This window comes from Myodes glareolus, chromosome 9 (assembly GCF_982192425.1).
Source record: "Myodes glareolus chromosome 9, mMyoGla1.1, whole genome shotgun sequence".
Taxonomy (NCBI): Eukaryota; Metazoa; Chordata; class Mammalia; order Rodentia; family Cricetidae; genus Myodes; species Myodes glareolus.
The window spans coordinates 38,459,358-38,478,449 of record NC_142034.1 but is presented as its reverse complement, the minus strand read 5'-3'; the positions used below and the strand labels follow the sequence as shown (position 1 = coordinate 38,478,449).

The 19,092-nt window shown below is 38.5% G+C and overlaps 1 protein-coding gene across 4 annotated transcripts in view; it reads left to right on the top strand.

Moving 5' to 3' along the window:
- The window catches only part of Acaca (acetyl-CoA carboxylase alpha), a 261,557-nt gene that overhangs the window by 61,790 nt on the left and 180,675 nt on the right, over window positions 1-19,092 (top strand). For all 4 annotated transcript variants that reach the window (XM_048446706.3, XM_048446705.3, XM_085695587.2 and 1 more), the window contains exon 3: window positions 2,773-3,025. In XM_048446706.3, coding sequence (XP_048302663.2) covers window positions 2,773-3,025 — 253 coding nt within the window. The remainder of the gene's footprint in view (window positions 1-2,772; window positions 3,026-19,092) is intronic.

The window sequence follows — 19,092 nt, the reverse complement described above, 5'->3', positions numbered from 1 at the left end:
CTAGCTATAAGATGCTGTCTCTCCCTTGGCTTCTCTCAAAAAATTTTATTTTCTGTTGTTGTATCTTAATATTCTTTAAAGTGGTCGGTATATTTGAATTCCCCTTTTTATTTTCCTGTTATTCCCTAACTCCTTTTTTTGTTCTAATGATTTGGTCTTCTTTTAGATTGAACTCCATACAATTTGGAGACTTAAAAAAAAGGAGAAAGAAATATAATATAATATTGTAATGTAAATGTATAGTAAATTTAGGCAGTTTTTTTTTCCATTGCTGGGGTTTGAAACTGGGCCTTTTGTGTGTTAGGCAAGTACTTTACCACTTAGTTACTCCTCTCACCTAGAACTTTTATATATGATTTTTGTTTTGTTATTTTAATATACAAATAATGGATTTTATTTTAACATTTATCATACATACATGTATGTCATTGTATATTGCTCATGCTCACTCTTGTACTGCTCTTTCCAGTCCCACTTTCCATCCTTATTGTCCCCCTTTCTCACCTCAAATACTCATGTTCTATTTACATGTTATATATACATGAATATACACATACAGATATGTTTAAGTCTGGATTCTACATAGCAGAAAAAGTGATATTTTGTCTTATTTTCCCCATGTTATCCTGTCTTGTTCTTCTCTACTCCTTCCCTTTCTACCTCTTCTTCCCTCCTCATTGCCTCACTTCTATATTTATTTATTGCAAGTTTCAAAAATAAAAGTTAGTTAAAGTATTCTTCAGCTCTCTTCCAAAATGTTCACAGATTTTGTTTGTTTGTTTGTTCTTATTTTCCCCTGTATATTTTGTATTCCTGGCAATTTGTTATTGTTGTTTTCCTCATGCAGCACAGTGGTTCTTAAGGTTTAGGTTGTGTTAAAATGCATTATTATACCTCAGCATAGAGCTTCTAAAATAATTTGTTCTAGGATAGGCACAGGCATTCTCTCACTCTTACAAGATTCCTAATAAGCAGCTTCAGGGCCAGGACTCACAGTCTGAGAATCTTACTATCCTAGCATTTGAAAATACTATTTTGTCTCTAAACAAATTAACTCTGACTTACAGATCACACCAAAAGAATGGCGAATGTTTTAATTTTAACATACTCATTGGTTTTTCCAAACATTTAAAAAAAGCTTCTGGTGGAAGAGGCATATAACCCCAGTGATTCAGGAGGCTGAGTCAGTAGGATCACCTTTCAAAGCCTGCCTGGTTCAAAGAGCAAATTCAAGGTCAGCCTGAGCAACTTGGTGTGACTCTATCTCAAAACAAACAAACAAACAAAGTTAGAAGATGGCAGAAGGAACTGTTGCTCAGTGATAGAGCACTTGTCTTACAGGTGAAGGTCTGGGTTTAATTCTCAGAACCATTAACCACCCCCTACCAAAACATTGACATTCTTGTCTGATATGATCAAACACTGCTCTCCACGCACTTTTGTACCTGACAGTGGCTTATAGCATATAAAATTTATCAATAAATGCATTGTTTTCTAATAGTACCATATCTTGGAACACCTTAAAATTAGGATTTGCAATCATTTTCTGAATTAAAATGATTGCTAAACCACAAATTGTTGAGTACCAAGTTGATGTATAGATTTACAGCCAGCCCTGGCTCTCCTGGAACTTGCTTTGTAGACCAGGCTGGCCTCAAACTCACAGAAATCCATCCTCCTGCCTCTGCCTCCTGAGTGCTGCAATTAAAGGCATATGCCACCATCCTTGATTGATTTAATCAATATATGTAATCAACACACACACACACACACACACACACACACACACACACACACACGATTTATTTATTATGTATACAGTGTTCTGTCTGCATGTATCCCTGCAGGCCAGAAGAGGGCACCAGATCTCATTACAGATGGTTGTGAGCCACCATGTGGATCTTGGGAATTGAACTCAGGACCTCTTGGAGACCAACTAGTGCTCTTAACCACTGAGCCATCTCTCCAGCCCTTAAATAAATATTTGAAGGGACAGAATACTTTTTAACTTAGTTTGGTGTTTTTTTGTTATGGGACTTTGAACTGGTAATTATATTTTGGTTATGTCTGCTAGCAATTGACAGTAGGTAATCTTGACTAGTAAGGTCCAGTATCTAGAAAAATGGTGTTTGTGTTGATACATCAACTACCTTGAATATAGATTTAAAATTTGTTGGTAGATTCACTTTCTCTACCAACTCTGTGTACAGAATTGAATAACAAACATAATATTTGGGATAGATTTTTCTGTTTGTTTTGTTTTTAGAGACAGGGTTTCTCTGTAGCTTTGGAGCCTGTCTTGGAACTTGCTCTGTAGATCAGATTGTCATCAAACTCACAGAGATCCACCTGTCTCTACCTCCTGAGTGCTAGAATTAAAGGCATGTGCCACCACTACCCGGCTTTGGAGGTAGATTTTTAAAATACACAGTTTAAAAAAAAAAAACAACAAAAAAAATCAAGCTCATGAAAACACAGGTTTTTCTTTTTATTGTTTTACTTTAAATGTGTGTACTTAATAAAATTCATAATGTTTCATTTTATGGTGTTCGGAATCAGGTGATAATTACGTAGTTTGAACACTGAGTTTCAACAAGTGCCATTCACCTAAACTCTTAGCCCCCACTACCCACAGTGCTACAAATGAGTCGTAGTCTCACCATAGCTTTTGCTTACACTGCAGGGTTCCCATCCATCATAACTATTCCTTCTGAGTGTCCTCACCTATATGTTGTTGTCTATAGCTTGCTTTTCTCGTCATTTTCCCCGCAGCTGTGAGAGCTTATTTTCAAAGAATAATGGATGAACCATCTCCGTTGACCAAAGGTCTAGAGCTGAACCAGCACTCCCGTTTCATAATTGGGTCTGTGTCTGAAGACAACTCGGAAGATGAGATCAGTAACCTGGTGAAGCTGGACCTACTAGAGGAGAAAGAAGGCTCTCTGTCACCAGCTTCTGTCAGCTCAGATACGCTTTCTGACTTGGGGATCTCTGCTTTACAGGATGGTTTGGCCTTTCACATGAGGTGAGAAGAGTTGCATCATGGGTAATGTGTTTGCTATCTTGTTATTTTCACTCCCATGTTCTGAAAAAATAACTTCTCTTGCATTCAGTGGGCCCATTTCCCATGAATAGGAAATTCTGCACTTTGGGGAGTATCTTTTCCTACATGTTCCTCTTAGCTTTATCCCCCCATCCTTTCTGCATACTAGATCCTTCAGTATGACCCAGTAAATAAAAGTTAGGTGGAGGAATTCCTGTAGTACTTTAACAATGTTGTAACTTTTGTTGATTGATAGGAATTTTGCAGATTTGGCCAAATTTGTAGTCATTTTCCCCTCTTTGCTCCCCATCAGGGCTAGAGATTTAACCCAGGGCCTTACATATGATAGGTAAACACTCAACCACTGATCTACATCCTTAGCCTTTGTGGGTTTTGTTGTTTATGTTTTGAGACAGGGTTCCATTACTCCTGGTTGGACTGGAACTTCTTATGTAGAGTAGGCTGGCCTGGAGCCTGTTGAGACCTTCCTGCTTTTGCTTCCTGAGTCCTGAGTGCTGAGATTGTACACAGTGCCTATGGAACTGTCTTTTTTATTTGCTTTTTGAAACAAATAAAAGTTATTTTTCTTTTTTTTTTTTTTTTTTTTTTGAGACAGGGTTTTTTTGTGTAACAGTCTTACAGTCTTGACTGTCCTGGAACTCACTTTTTAGACCAGACGAACCTTAAACTCATGAGATCCGCCTGCCTCTGCCTCCCAAGGGCCGGGATTAAAGGCGTGCATCACCACCATCCAGCTTGAAACAGGGTCTAATGTAGCTCCAAATTCTCTTGAATTCTTGATCCTCATGACTCCACTTTCTAAGTACAAGTTTTACAGGTATGTGGCAGCTCACTCATGTTAAAGTAACTGATTTTTGTTTTGTTCTGGGACAGGGTCTTAGATGTAACTCAGGCTGGCCTCAAACTCAACATATAGCCCAGACTGACCTTAAGCTTCTAATTTTCCTACCTTGGGCTTTGGAGTGCTAGAGTTACTGGAGTGCTAGGGTACTGGTATTAGCAACCATGCCCTTTGATTGATGGTTGATTAGATAACTAGTTTAGTCATTTGCTTTTTCAGTTCTTAGGTTTAAAGAGTTTGAGAAATTACACAAATACATATACACATAGAGTAAAACAAATAAAATGCTATCCAGGTGATTCTAATGTACACTGAGGGTAAATATTATAATTTTAACTAAGATAAATAAACACAGGGTAGGCACTGCTACTGTTATTACCTTAATATTAGTGGGTCATAAAATAATTAGGCTCCTTTTTGTATATCAAGATATTGATTCTAACTTGGTGGTAGTGGCACATGCCTTTAATCCCAGCATTTGGGAGGCAGAGGCAGGCGGATCTCTGTGAGTTTGAGGCCAGCTTGGTCTACAAGATCTAGCTACAGGATAGGCTCCAAAGCTACGCAGAGAAACTCTGTCTTTAACCCCTCCTCCAAAAAAAATTCCTGATTCTATAGTAAAGTTTCATACTGGTAACTTTACTATGGTTCTGGTAATTCTTTGTTGTTATCCATGGGGCTTGGAATCCTAGCTTCTGTAAGATGAAGCAGTTAGTGTATATTAATAATCACTCCCATTTAAGCTATATGGAGGTCAGAGGAGTAAAGCAACTTAGATATACTTTACTTCATGATTCTTGGGACTTGCATTGAAGCAGATAACTTACCTAAAGTTTTAGTGCTTTTTAAAATATATTTGTCAAGACAGAATCTCTTATTTCCTAGGCCGACTTGGGCTTGTTTTGGCTTAGCCTCCTGATTGCTCTGATTACAGGCACACACTACCTTGCCTGACTAGACTAGCTGAATGCTTTTGTTGTAGAATGAGGGGAAATAGCTTGGTTAAGGTTGAGAGTTCAAACTCAAATGTTCTAGTTGTATTTTTGTAATTGTTTTACTCTGTTCACCTCACCTTATATTTTTTTCTTTTTTGTAAGTATTTCTGATAAAATTGTAAGTATTTCTGATAGTTTTGTAAGTATTTTTGATAAAGTTATTTTTCTTGAGTTAGTGAACAAAGTATTATACCTAACTTTAGGTCAAAAAGAAGAATAGCATCAGGGACTAGAAATTAGGACTTTACGCAAACATGTTTTGCTACTTTATGATTCACTTGGGTTGACCCTTAGATTAGTTGTTTGGAAGTGTGTGGGAGTTGTCATGCTAAAACTACTCACATTTGGAGAACAGAGGACTGGTGGTACTAAAACTTTAGCAATAGGACTGGAGGAGGTAGTGCATGCCTTTAATCCCAGTGCTTAGGAGTCAGAGCAGGTAAATCTCTGTGAATTTGAGGCTGGTCTGGGCTACAGATTAAGTTCTAGAACATCCAAGGCTACGTAGAAAGACTCTGTCTCAACACCACCATCATCACTACTTTTATAATGTAGTGTATAAAATCCCATACAATCAAGAATTAGTCTCAAAATGTCATATTCCCCCACTGAGAAAGATTAGGTTAGTGCTAAAAAATCTTTAAAGTCACACTGTTCTGTGAGAAGTTTGTCTAATTTAATTTTATGTGAAACATGAGTTATTGAATTAGGACTTTGAGTGGTGCAATCAATGCTATTATAGGAAACTCAGCTGATGATATCCTGAGGCAGTATGTAGGTGCCAAGCCATTCCCAAGGCCCTGGCTGTCAGGCAGAGGCAGTGTGGTCAGGGGCATGACCCATGTCTTGGGTGCCTCATTGTTGCCAGAACTTTCATGGTTGTTGCTCATGGCAGGAGTGTGATCAGCAGATGGAAGAGGAGGGTTGCCAGTTTCTACTTACTACTCAGCTAATGTTCCAAATAGAACAAGATCTTTTCCTTGATCCATTTCACCTGTGGATACGACAGTATTTTTTGGAAATAATTTAAATTGTTTCTTTTGATAGGAAGACTTCTATGATATCTGTAGCTAATTAAATTGTATGTGACCATTGACAATCCATAATTTTTCCTTGAACTCATTTCCTCTCTAAAAAATGAAGATAATGAGGATTCAGTCACTGCTTTCACTCTTTAAATACTAAGTATAAACTGGCTGAGTTTATTAGCAGCTCCTAGAATGAATAGCCTGATCTTTCATACATGATAGAGGTTATGAGGACAGGTTCATTCCTCACAAGTGTTAAGTAGGGCCATCTGAAGCAAAGTGAAATAATTTCTGTGATTTTGATTCTGGGTGCTAATTAGTGGTCTGATGGGTAAGCAAGATTAGAAAAATAGAGGATCCTTTTCTAGGGATGGAGAAGACTTGCATCATGTTTTTCCAGAGTCACTGAAAGATTGGATAAATCACTTCCTAAACTTTATCACCCTTTGAAAATAAGGATTCAAGAAATAGTTACAAATCTCATTGAAGAACTGCTTAGACTTTTTACCGTTAGATAAGATCTACCTGGGCTTATCAGCTAGAGTTTGGATGATATGTCTCTGAAAGTCATTAATTAATTGAACATTTTAGAAGACTGTTAAAAGACTTAATGTGTACATCTTAATTTTGGCAACTTGTATGTGATTTGGTGACATCTAATAGAATTGTCTTATTTGTTTTAGTTTTGGTAGTTTCTCTGATGCCACTTAGGGTCAGATGGTCCTGCATACTTAAAATGTACAAAAGGATGTTAGCCCATGTCGTTAGTCAAACAAGTTTGTAAACAGTTCTACCAGCTAGTATACTGAATTCCTGGCTAAAGTCCAGGTAGAAGCAAACTATTTCCCATATTTTGGTCTTTAACCTTTTAGGATACTGTGATTTTTTTTTTTTTTTTTTTTTTTTTTTTTTTGAGACAGGGGTTCTCTGTATCTTTGGAGCCTTTTCCAGAACTAGCTTTTGTAGACCGGGCTGACCTCGAACTCATAGAGATCCACCTGCCTCTGCCTCCTGAGTGCTGGAATTAAAGGTGTGTACCACTACCGCCTGGCTTGATACTGTGATTCTTAAACCTATTTCATGCTTATATTTGAAACTCCATCTCATTTTTCTCATAAACACCTTACAATAATGTGGTCAAAGTACTGAATGAGCAGCTTAAGGACTTTGTTATCATCTGAGTGCACATGAATTGAGTGTAAAATGTACCATAGCCTGGGTTCAAGGACAAAAAGGATTCTGTGAAAGAGAATTATGTTCCTGCCTCTCATCTTCTGAAAACTGAGAATTAAGTAAGATGTTTGCCTATAAGATGTTTGACTCTTCAGAAGAATCTAGAGAATGTTGAAGCTCTCTCTCCTTTTTTAATTTATTTGTTTGTTTGTTTTTTCAGGACAGGGTTTCTCTATGTAGCAGCCCTAACTGTCCTGGAACTTGCTTTATAGCCCAGGCTGGCCTCAAACTCACAGAGATCTGCTTCTGCCTCCTGAGTGCTAGGAATTAAGACGTGACCCACCACTGCCCAACAAAGCTCTTTTGTAGTTAGAAATTGCCTGTAGTTTCTCCCGTGACACCAGACAGACAATGTATGAGTAAGTTTGGAATTAGTTCTCGGATGACTTTTTTCATTGTTGTTAACTTAAAAACAAACAAACAAACCAAACCCATATGTAGTTCTGTGCATGTGTTGTCTCTAGGATATAATGATGCTAAGGTAAGGTTCATAGAGAATCTGGTATTGACATTGAGTGATGGGGCCCGTTTTTTGCTGGTTTAGCTATTCTGTTTTTCACGTTATCTTTTTTACGTATTAGTGCTTGGGATTGAACCCAGGGTCTCATGTTTATTTAGTTCTGTTATTGAGCAGGACTGTCCGTTCCTTAATAACACTCAGTCATGTTTTCTCGGTGACTGATTAGAAAAATAATGGTAATAATAGATAGCATTCAAAAAGTGCTTTAGTGTATGTCAAACACTGCTCTGTTTTGTGTGGAGGGTCACACTTAATCTTCAGCACAACCAGTGAGGCAGGTGTTGTATTATCATTCCCACAATATACATGTGGGGAACTAGGATATAGTATATGTAAGTTCGCATGACTGAATATGGAAACTAGTGCAAGTCCTGTCAGCTATTCTATCAGACTTATGATTTCTTTGAGCAGGTCTTTAATCAGTCAGCTTTTCTTCAAAAGGATAGAAAGTATATTTGGAAAGTAATACTTTATTTAAGAAACAGTACAGAAAATTAATAAAGGCTTACATATCCATCAACCTGAGATTACTCTGCTAATACTCTTCTTGGTCTTCTGAATTCTCTTAGCTCTTTTAAAATTTCTATTTATGAATATGGGTATGTGTATGCTATATAAGTGCAGTACCCTCAGATCCAAAGAGGGCATTAGATCCCATGGAACTGTACGTATAGTGGTTATGAATTTCCTGACCACTGTGGATGCTGGGAACCATACTCAAGTCCTTGAAAGAGCAACAAATGTTCTTAACCACTGAACCATTTCTCCAGCTTCTCTGAATTCTTTTCTATGCATATACCCATATTAGACATATGAGTTTCTTTCCTCCCCTTTTTCCTTCTTTTCTTCTTTCCTTTTGAGACAGAGTCTTATATATCCCTCATTGTCCTGTAGCTCTCCTCTATCCTCCCGTTTCTTCCTCCCAAGTGTTTCACCATCATGACATGCTATACACACATTTCTTATTTTAATTTTTAAAAAAGTTTTTGTATTTCTTATTCTGGGTGTTTTGCTTGCATGTATGCCTGTGTACTAAATGTATAGTGCCTGCAGAGGCCAGAATAGGTTGTCAGATGCCTTGGAACTTGAGTTATAGACTGCTTTTGGCAGTTGTGTAAATGTTGAGATTGAACTCTGGGTCTTCTGGAAGAGCAGCCAGTGCTCTTAACCATTAAGTCACCTCTCCAGCCCCTTATACATTTCTTTATACTGAAATGAGGTCATACTGTGCATTTTTATAAACTGCCTTTTTTTGGTGGTGTGGTTATCCTAGATTCTAGAAATCTTGGGCCTGGCATGTTATGTAAGCAATGGATCATATGTTTACAGACCTAATCTATCAAAACCTCCATCTTTCTATTTCAAAATTTTCATGTTAGTCTTGAAAGCTGGCTCAGTGGTTAAGGGTGCACATATACCTCCCTGCCTACAATAGCTAAAAATGATGAAGATAAGCCAGGCGGTGGTGACACATGTCTTTATTCTCAGCACTTGGAAGACAGAGGCATGAGGATTTCTGTGAGTTTGAGGGCAGCCTTGTCTACAGAGTTCCAGGACAGCCAAGGCTACATAGAGAAACCCTGTCTCAAAACAACAATAACATAATAATAATAAAGATAAACCTTAAATTTTTGCATTGCATTTAATATGTCTCTTGAAGAAAATTTTTTTACATTTTTTTTTTAAATATGGGAGTAGGCAAAGGTGTTTGTTCCTTTGTGTATGCAGAGGTCAGAGGACAACAACTTCTCTCCTTTTACAATGTAGGCTCTGATCAGATTGAGGTCAGGCTTGGTAGTAAGTGGTTTTACCTGTTGAGCCATCTCACTGCCCCTTCGCTTAAACTTCTTTTTCTTTTTTGCTCTAGATGGCCTGGAAATCACTGTTTAGACCCAGTTGGCCTCAAACTCAAAGAGATTCTCCTTCCTCTTCCTCCTGGGTGCTGGAATTAAAGGCTTGTACCACTACATCTGGTCCTCTTAAATATTAATTATATTACCACCCATTCCTTTGTGATGGTGACCAGAGACTTGTTTGAGAGGAAGTTAATAATTTGTGGAAATACGTGTATGATTGCTAGTGATTATTTAGTGTAAGGACAAAGAAAGGCAGACTTACTATATGTACTCTATAGTTGAGTAGTGACAGCACCATCTTGGCACTTTATTAACACTAGTAATGTAGTCAGTTTCATAGTCATGATGAAGATGGCCATTTTTGTTAAAATCTATGAAGAGTAAGGTCTTTTGTTATAGCTACACTATTTTTGTATGGCATAGAAAGAAATGGGAAGTTTTAAATTTAGCCTCACTTAAACTCCTTGAGTTTTATGACTTTAATGACTTCATTAAAGTCTGGTGATGGAGATAAAATTAAATAATAATTCTGTAAGCTTTCAAGAATATAAAATGTGCCACACCCAGTATACTATGGTTTAAATGTTTGCTTATAAATTTCTTTGAGAGGGCTGGAGAGATGGCTCAGCGGTTAAGAGCATTGCCTCCTCTTCCAAAGGTCCTGAGTTCAATTCCCAGCAACCACATGGTGGCTTACAACCATCTGTAATGAAGTCTGGTGCCCTCTTCTGGCCTGCAGGCATACATGCAGACAGAATATTGTATACATAATAAACAAATAAATATTTTAAGATAAATAAATAAATAGATTTCTTTGAGACATGGCCTTGTTATGTAGTCCATGCTGGTCTTGAACTCAAAAATCTCCTGCCTTAGCCTCCAAGTAATGGAATGATTACCTTAATTTTTTTCTTTTTCTTTTCTTTTTTTTTTTTGAGACAGGATTTCTCTGTAGTTTTGGAGCCTGTCCTGAAACTTGCTCTGTAGATCAGACTGGCCTCGAACTCACAGAGATCCGCCTGCCTCCGCCTCCTGAGTGCTGGGATTAAAGGTGTGCGCCATGACTGCGTGACATAATTTTCTTGTTTTGATTTTGAATCAGGGTCTTACCATGAAGCTCAGGCTAGCCATGAAGTTACTTTGTAGACCCAGCTGGCTTTGAGTGCTTGATCATACTGCCTTTCTTTCCTGAATGCTAGATTTACAGGTTGGTGCCACTGTGCCTGGCTAAAAATGTTTTGACTGGGGAACTTGAGTCTTTTGCATAAAATTTGGATATTTAGTATTGAAAGACTTGGTTACAGAAAACATGTACTGTCATTGTTAACAGTTCTTACACTGAGAATAACCTTTATTAAAATCACATGCCTTTTCCCCTCTTGGCTTGTTTGTGTCAAGTTTTAACATGGTAAGTAGGGAACTGGCTTTAGTTGCAGTTTCCATCTTGGCTTTGCTTATAGATAGGCCTGTCAGAGTGCTTTATGTTTCTCTTAGCGTTTCTCATTTGGCTTGCCTAAGTTTTCCTCCTTCCCCCAGTAGCTTTCCAGATTTTCTTTCAGTGCTCTTTTCTTAATATTCTGAGGTTCCCAGTTGCCATGGCACTGTAGTAGTGAGTAGACAGAGAAGGTCATTATGAGATCTGTAACTTGTGCTCTTGCTGGGGGCAATAGTCTGCTTTCTGTGTGCTTGCCCTTCCCTCCTTTCCATTCTGAATACAGGAGCTGTCTGTGGCCATGTATGTATTTCAGTCTCAGGAGTTCATTCTATAAAGTTACATAATTATTACAAGTAGAGCTCTGTTCCATGATGTTATACCTCTCCTGTATTTCATGAGTTTCTCCCTTACGTTCTTTCTATTGGCATACATTCATAAGTGAATTTTGCATTTATTATTTTATTAATAATTGATCTTTATTTTATGTTCATTGGTGGTTTGCCTGTGTGAGGGTGTCAGATCTCCTGGAATTGGAGTTACAGACAGTTGTTAGCTGTCATACGGGGACTGGGAATTGAACCTGGGTCCTGTGGAAGAACAGTCAGTGCTCTTAACCTCTGAGCCATCTCTCCAGCCCTGACTTTTTATTTTTTTAATTATTAAAAACAGTATGCTCATTGTAGAAAAATTAGAATTCTTCCAAATCTTAAAAGGAACTAAAAATATAAAGTAGTTTCATCCAGTGATAGCACAATTTAATATTTTCTTTCCTTTTGGGTGGGAGGCTTTTCAATACAGGGTTTTTCTGTATCTTTGGCTGTCCAGGAACTCACTCTATAGACCAGGCTGGCCTCAAACTCACAGATATCTGCCTGCTTCTGCCTTCTGAGTGCTGGGGTTAAAGGTGTGCACCACCATGCCTGGCTTCTTTCCTTTTTTTTAACCACTTAACGATAAATTTTATTAAAAATAATGTCCTAGTAGCAGGGCAGTTGTGGTGCATGCCTTTAATCCCAGCACTCAGAAGGCAGAGACAGGCGGATCTCTGTGAGTTCCAGGACAGTCAGGGCTGTTAGACAGAGAAACCCTGTCTCGAAAAACAAAAAGCAAAACAAACAAAAATATAATGTCCTAGTAAATGCACAGTTGAGTTTTTCTAATGTAATACTTTCTTGGGTTATTAAAGTATTTTTGAAACTTAATTTTATGAGGCCAGCCTGGTCTACAGAGTGAGTTTCAGGACAGCCAGGGTTAGACAGAGGAACCCTGTCTCCAAAACTAAACCAAACCAAACCCCAAACAAACCAAAAGAAACAAAAAGTCTTACTTTAAAAGTCTTTTTATTTTAAAATAATTTTATACTTACAGAAAAGTTACAAAGATAGCATTCCTATGTGTCCTTTCCTTCATTTTTCCTAATATTAATTTTCTAGCTTATTATAAGTGTCTAGAATTGCCATATTTAGCAATTTTAGTTAGGTTAAGCCACTCAGCAAAGTGAGAAGATTCTTCAGAGAACACCTATAGCTACCATTAACATGTTTTCTATGTTTGTTTTGTCATGTCTGTTTCTCTATCCAACCATTAGGTCCACTTGAATTCCTTGTTTTGATATAGTATATTTTTATTGTTATTCAATTTTTTCTTATGATGTATATGTGTATTTGTCCATGAGTGTGTGAGGGTATATTCTTCCATCTGTGGTTGTGTAGAAGCTAGAGGAAGGTATTAACTAACCTGTTCTGTTACCCTGCTTTATTACTTTGAGTTGGGGGCCCATTTTTTTTTTAGATATATTTATTATGTATATAGTGTTCTGTCTGCATGTATGCCTCCAGGCCAGAAGAGGGCACCAGATTTTATTGCAGGTGGTTGTGTGCCACCATGTGGTTGCTGGGAATTAAACCCAGGACCTCTGGAAGAGCAGTCAGTGCTCTTAACCTCTAAGGCATCTCTCCAGCCCCTGAGACAGGTCTCTTGAACCTGACAACCAGCAAGACCCAATGTGTTCCCCCCAACCCCCAGCTTCACTGGGCTTGCAGGCATGTGACAGGTACACCTAACTTTTAATTAATTAACTAATTAATTTTTTAGTTTGTTTCCTTCCCTCCCTCCCTCCCTCCCTCCCTCCCTCCTTCCTTCCTTTCTTCCTTCCTTTCTTTTTTCTTTCTTTATTTCTGTTTTTCGAGACAAGGTTTCTCTGTAGGTTTGGAGCCTGTCCTGGAAACTAGCTCTTGTAGACCAGGCTGGCCTCGAACTCACTGAGATCCACCTGTCTCTGCCTCCCAAGTGCTGGGATTAAAGGCATGTGCCACCACTGCCTGGCAGTTTTTTTTTTGTTTTTTGATATAGGGTCTTGGTATAGCCCTGGATGTCCTGGAACTCCCTCTGTAGATCAGGCTAGCTTCAAACTCATAACTACCTGCCTTGCTGGGCTAAAAGGTCTGTACTACCACACTCTACTGAGTGAAATTCTTTGTGTGTGTGTGTGTTTCGAGACAGGATTTCTCTGTGTAGCCTTGACAGTCCTGGAACTCACTCTGTAGATCAGACTGGCTTCTAATTCACAGAGATCTACCTACCTCCTGGGATTAAAGGTTTGTGCCACCACCGCCTTGCTGAGTAAAATAATTCTTCTCCACAAAAGTTAAAACTAAAATACCAGTATTAATTGTCAGCAAAATTGTAGAGCACAGGAAATTGTCACAGCACTGATGGGAATGTTAATTGATAAAACCACTTTATAGAGAATTATTTGGCAGTGTCTCATACACACACATAACATACTTCATATGTTGGCCTTTTATTGTTGTGACAAGCTTCTTGAGAAGAACAGTTTAAGAGAAGAAAGATTGCTGGGCGTTGGTGGCTTATACCTTTAATCTTAGCACTCAGGAGGTAGGGGCAGGAGAATCTCTGTGACTTCAGGTCTACATAGCGAATTCTCGGACAGCCAGAGCTATATGGAGAAACCCAGTCCTTTTTTTTTTTTTTAAAAAATCTTATTGGTGTCTTGCCTGTATGTATATCTGTGTGTGGGTGTTGCATCTTTGAGTTATAGACAGTTGTGAACTGCCATGTGGCTACTGGGAATTGAACCTGGGTCCTCCTGAAAGAACAGTCAGTGCTCTTAACTGCTGAACCATCTCTTCAGCCCAAAACCCTGTATTGAAAAACCAAAGTGGGGAGGGGGGAAAGTTTATTGTGGCTCACAGTGTCTGGGGTTTCAGTTTGTTGTCAGTTGGTTCTGTTAATTTAAGGCCAGCCTGGTCTACCTAGCAAGAGTTTATCTCAAAAAAGGGAAAACTAAGAAGCTGAATGGTCTTTCAAAGCTACTTTCTTTGTAAGGCAGGAACAGAGAGAATAGTAAATAGGTAGCTTCAGTTTATTTCAGGTTCCCTTTGTGCATGTGTATGCACTACGGTAAAGGAAATAGTATTGTATTTAATAAAATTATCATAATAGGAGGATGCCTATCATGTCTGTAATCCTGATTTCTCCAGAAGTTCATATAAAGAGCTCAGCTTCTGTTTGCTTAGGGCTTTAGTGTGGGTGCCCCACTTGTAGCTTGATCTGTCTGGTGTGCAAGAGCTAGAATAATAATGTCTCATAATTTTTAACACTATGTATATATATACAACAGCTAATCGCCCTCCGCTTTAAAATTTTTAAGTCTTTACCATTTCTTGAACAATTTATTCTCTTTTGTTTTTAAAATCTATTTATTCTGTATACTGTGTTCTGTCTCCATGTACGTCTGTAACATGAGGGCCTGGCTTGTTGGGGTATCTGTCCCGTCCAGTACCCCACAGCCAGCATACCCCAAAGAAAATCACACACAGGACTCCATAAGATTATAAACTGATTGGCCCATTAGCTCAGGCTTCTTGTTAACTAATTCTTATCTTACAGTAACCCATAATTCTTGTCTGTGTTAGCCATGTGGCTCAGTACCTTTTTCAGCTGTCAGCTCACATGTTGCTTCTTTGGTGGTCTGGGCAGGAGTGGCAGAATGACTTCCTCCTTCCTGGAATACTCCTGTTCTCATCACCCCACCTCTACTTCCTGTCTGGTTGACCCGCCTATACTTCCTGCCTGGCCAATCAGCGTTTTATTAAAATACATGATTGACAGAATACAGATAATTCTCCCGCACCATACGTCTGCACACCAGAAGAGGCATCAGATCTTAGTACCGTTGGTTATGGCCATTGTATGGTTGCTGAGAATTGAATTCAGGACCTCTGGAAGAGCAGTCAATGCTCTCAACCTCTGAGCCATCTCTCCAGCTCCCTATCCTCTAGTTTTAACTGTCATCTTGGGGATTCTTCCATGTGACATTCTCAGTTGCCTTATCTTTTTGTTTTTGTTTTACCTAGATTCTTATTCTCTAATGGCTTGCTGGGAAAGATAGGTGAGAAGTGGTTTATTTTCACGTTTGATAGATGCATTTGTTTTTTACCTGGTACCTTACTTTTGCTGTTCTCTGTGCCTGGGCGCACTACTGTTTCTCTTATGCTGCTATTTATATTCGTTGCTTGCCCTTACTTGGGCCTCTGTAGTTCTACCACTTCAGAGAGTAAACTCCAGTAAAATTTAATTGTTGGTGTGAAAAGGATAATTATTAAACTGTAGGAAAAGATGGAACTGTTCCAAATGTCTGAGAGCATCCTCTTGTTCTCATATAGCTCCCTCATCAGTTCTGTTTCAGCTTCATCCTGCCTCTGTTTGCTTCTCAAAGTTGTAGTTATTTACAAATTTAAATTATAGTCACAAAACAGGGTCTTATCTGTTTACATGGCATTATGCAGCTAAAGACTTGGCATTCAGTGTCTCCTTTTTTTAAAGTTACCTATTTAGTTATTGGGTAGATAATAACTGTCTTTTAATTGATTTTTATTTTATATACATGTTTGTATGCCTGAAAGTATGTATGTACACACTTGCATGCAGATGCCATGGAGGCCAGAAGAGGGCTTTGATGCCCTGGAACTAGAGTCATAGATAGTTGTAATTGCTGTGACCTGAACTCAGATACTCTGGAAGAGCAACAAGTGTGTTTAACCATTGAGTCATCTCACTAGCCTGAAGTTTTTTTATTTTGTTTTGGCTTTGGTTTTGGTTTTTTGAGACAGAATTTCTCTGTAATAGTCTTGGCTGTCCTGGAACTCACTTTGTAGATCAGCTTGGCTTTTAACTCACAGAAGTCTGCTTGCCTCTGCCTTCCAGAGTGCTGGAATTAAAGGTGTGCACTACCACACCCAGCTTTAGTTTCAGTTTTTCTGAAGTCAGTTTTGTAGAGATACAATTTACCTGCAGTAAAATTTACCCTTTAAAAATTACCGTACTTGTGGTTTGATACATGTAGGTACTTGTGTAATGGTCATCTCAGTCAAGATCAACATACAGAATGTCTACATCCTCTCTACATGCCTTTACAGGCATTTTCCCCACCAACACACTCCTGAGCTTTTTGTACTGCAACTTGGTGATCCTTGTGTCAGAGTTTATGTGGCATTACTGTGCAGTTTTGTCAAGTTTCCCTTGAGACTGATGCTTGTGAAGTTCATCCACATTATTGATCAGTGTGATGCACTGGTAAGTGTCATGGACGTGAAACCTGAAGAAATTAATATGTAGCCAGGACAACTGCAGACAAAGAAGGAAAGGCTTTTGTTTTCAAAGAACAGTGTGCCTGGTGGTTCCTAACTGTGTTTCCATAGATGTTTCATGATGTAATTGGAAAAACACTGAAAGAAGACCTAGGAAATGATATTAATTTGTGTTTTAAACTTCCTTTGAGAACTTGGACAAGTCATTCTATTTTGAGTGCTCGTTTTCTTTCCCTCTGAGTATGGGAAAGAGGATGAAGTTCTGTTGTGTGTCTTTTTCTCTCTTTTTCTTCCTCTCCCTTTGTCCCTCCCTTCATCCTTACCCTCGCTCCCTTCCTCTCTTTCTCTCTCCCTTCCTCTCTTCTCTTAACCTTCTTTCCTTCCTTAATACTTTATTGGGTATACTGGAAGAAGGAAGCACTAGGGTGCCTTTTTTTTTTTTTTTTAAAGAATGAAGAAGGTTTAGCAAATTTGAGTAGTTTGAAATGTTACCTCAGAGAGCTTTGGCATACTAGCATACACTGAGGGCCAGTAGTGGTATATATGGCTTTTTTTTTTTTGTGGTTGTATCATTAGATCTAGTAAAGTAGCCACTAATTAGTTTCTGAATGTCCCTTGTTGCTGTCCTCCTGTGGATAATAGCTCTATAAGTTAAGAAGAGCCACCTTAGCCAGGCCTGGTGGTGCCTGCCTGTAATACCAGCACAAGAGAAGTTGAGGCTGGAGACTTGAGGGCCACAGAGTGAAATCCAGGCTAGCCTGACCTACATAGTAAGGTCTTGTTTCAAGCAAAAAAAAAAAAAAAAAAAAAAAATGAACACAGAGCCATTTTAAGTCTTTAGAAAGGATGAGGAGAAAACTTACCCAATGACTTTTATAGATACGGTGAGAAGAATGATTGTTTTTCTTTTTTCAAATCAGTAAAATTATGTAGGTACATAGAAAGTCACATATTAGATAGAAAAAACAGTATCATAAGATTTTGATACCACTCCTCTAGAAGACATGAAGTTTCAAGGAATGAAGAAAGAAACTTTTATATTCAAAATTCGAACCAAGAATGGAAAATACTACTGTAAAATTTGAAACAAGGCAACCAAAGGATATGGCTTTTAATTATTTTATTTTATTTTGAGACTGGGTCTCACTGTGTAGCTCTGGTTGACCTGCAGCTTGATCTGTAGACCAGGATAGCCTTGAACTCAGAGATTAATGCTGCTTCTGCCTCCTGAGTGCTGGGATTAAAAGCTGACTACTACTACCACACCTGATCTCTCAATCTTTTTATTGTCATGTTGTTTCTCTCTTTTCCCAAGCCTTGCTATCCCTCATTCTTTCCCTAGATAACAAGATATTAGAATGCTAGTGTCTGTCTGTTTGTCTCAGATGCATAGAATTTCAGATAGATAGATACTTCAGATATATAGAATTTTTTTTTGTCTGTTTTTGTTTGAGACAGAGTTTCTATGTATAGCCCTGGCTGTTCTGGAACTCACTCTAGACCAGACTGGCCTCCAACTCAGAGATTCTTCTACCTCTGCCTCCTGAATGCAGGGATTAAAAGCATGTGCCACCATGCCTGGCAAGAATTATTTAATCATATAATCCCCTTTTTGCGACACAGTGGTCTACATATAGCCTAGTTTTTATTTTAAAAACAACTTTGTTTTTAAAATATATTTTTATTTACTGTTGTATGTGTGATATGTGTTTGAATGTTTATGCCACAGTGCACAGTGGAGGTCAGAGGACAACTTCTGGAATTGATTCTTCCCTTCCACCTTATGTGGGTCCTATAGATTGAACTCAGGTTTGCAGGGCAAATACTTTAACCCATTGAGCCATCTTGCTAGGTTAAAAATAATCTAAAAAGAATTTAAAAAAACCTGCGCACACAAAATAAAGATAGGTCCTTAGCAGTAACCTATGTCTAACTGTATGACCTCTTATCTCTTTCTTCTGTCCTCCACCTACATAACAACTCTGCTTAATTGTCTCTTGGTCTGGAGAGTACAGGTAGTCATGAACTCTCTGGCATGGGTACTATGAACTGAACTGTGGTCCTCTGCAAGCCTTGTGTCTTTCTCCAGCCATCTTACTAGCCCAGTTTTCCTTTTTTTGTTGTTGTTGTCTTTTTTTTTTCTTTCATTCTGAGACAGGGTTTCTCTGTAGCTTTGGAGCCTGTCCTGGAACTAGCTCTTGTAGACCAGGCTGGTCTCGAACTCACAGAGATCCACCTGCCTCTGCCTCCCGAGTGCTGGTATTAAAGGTGTGCACCACCACTGCCTGGCCAGTTTTCTTTTTTAATGGAGTATCTCCTTTCCATGCTTAGTTAGTGATTGAACCCAGGGCCTTGTGCTTGCTAGACAAGTATTCTGCCTATAGCTGGACTAAATCTCCAACATCTCTGCCTCTTCCTTAGATTTATTTTGTGTGTATGAGTGTTTTGAATGAATGTATGTTTGTGTACCACATGTGTGTCTGGTATCTGTGGAGGTCAGAAGAAGGT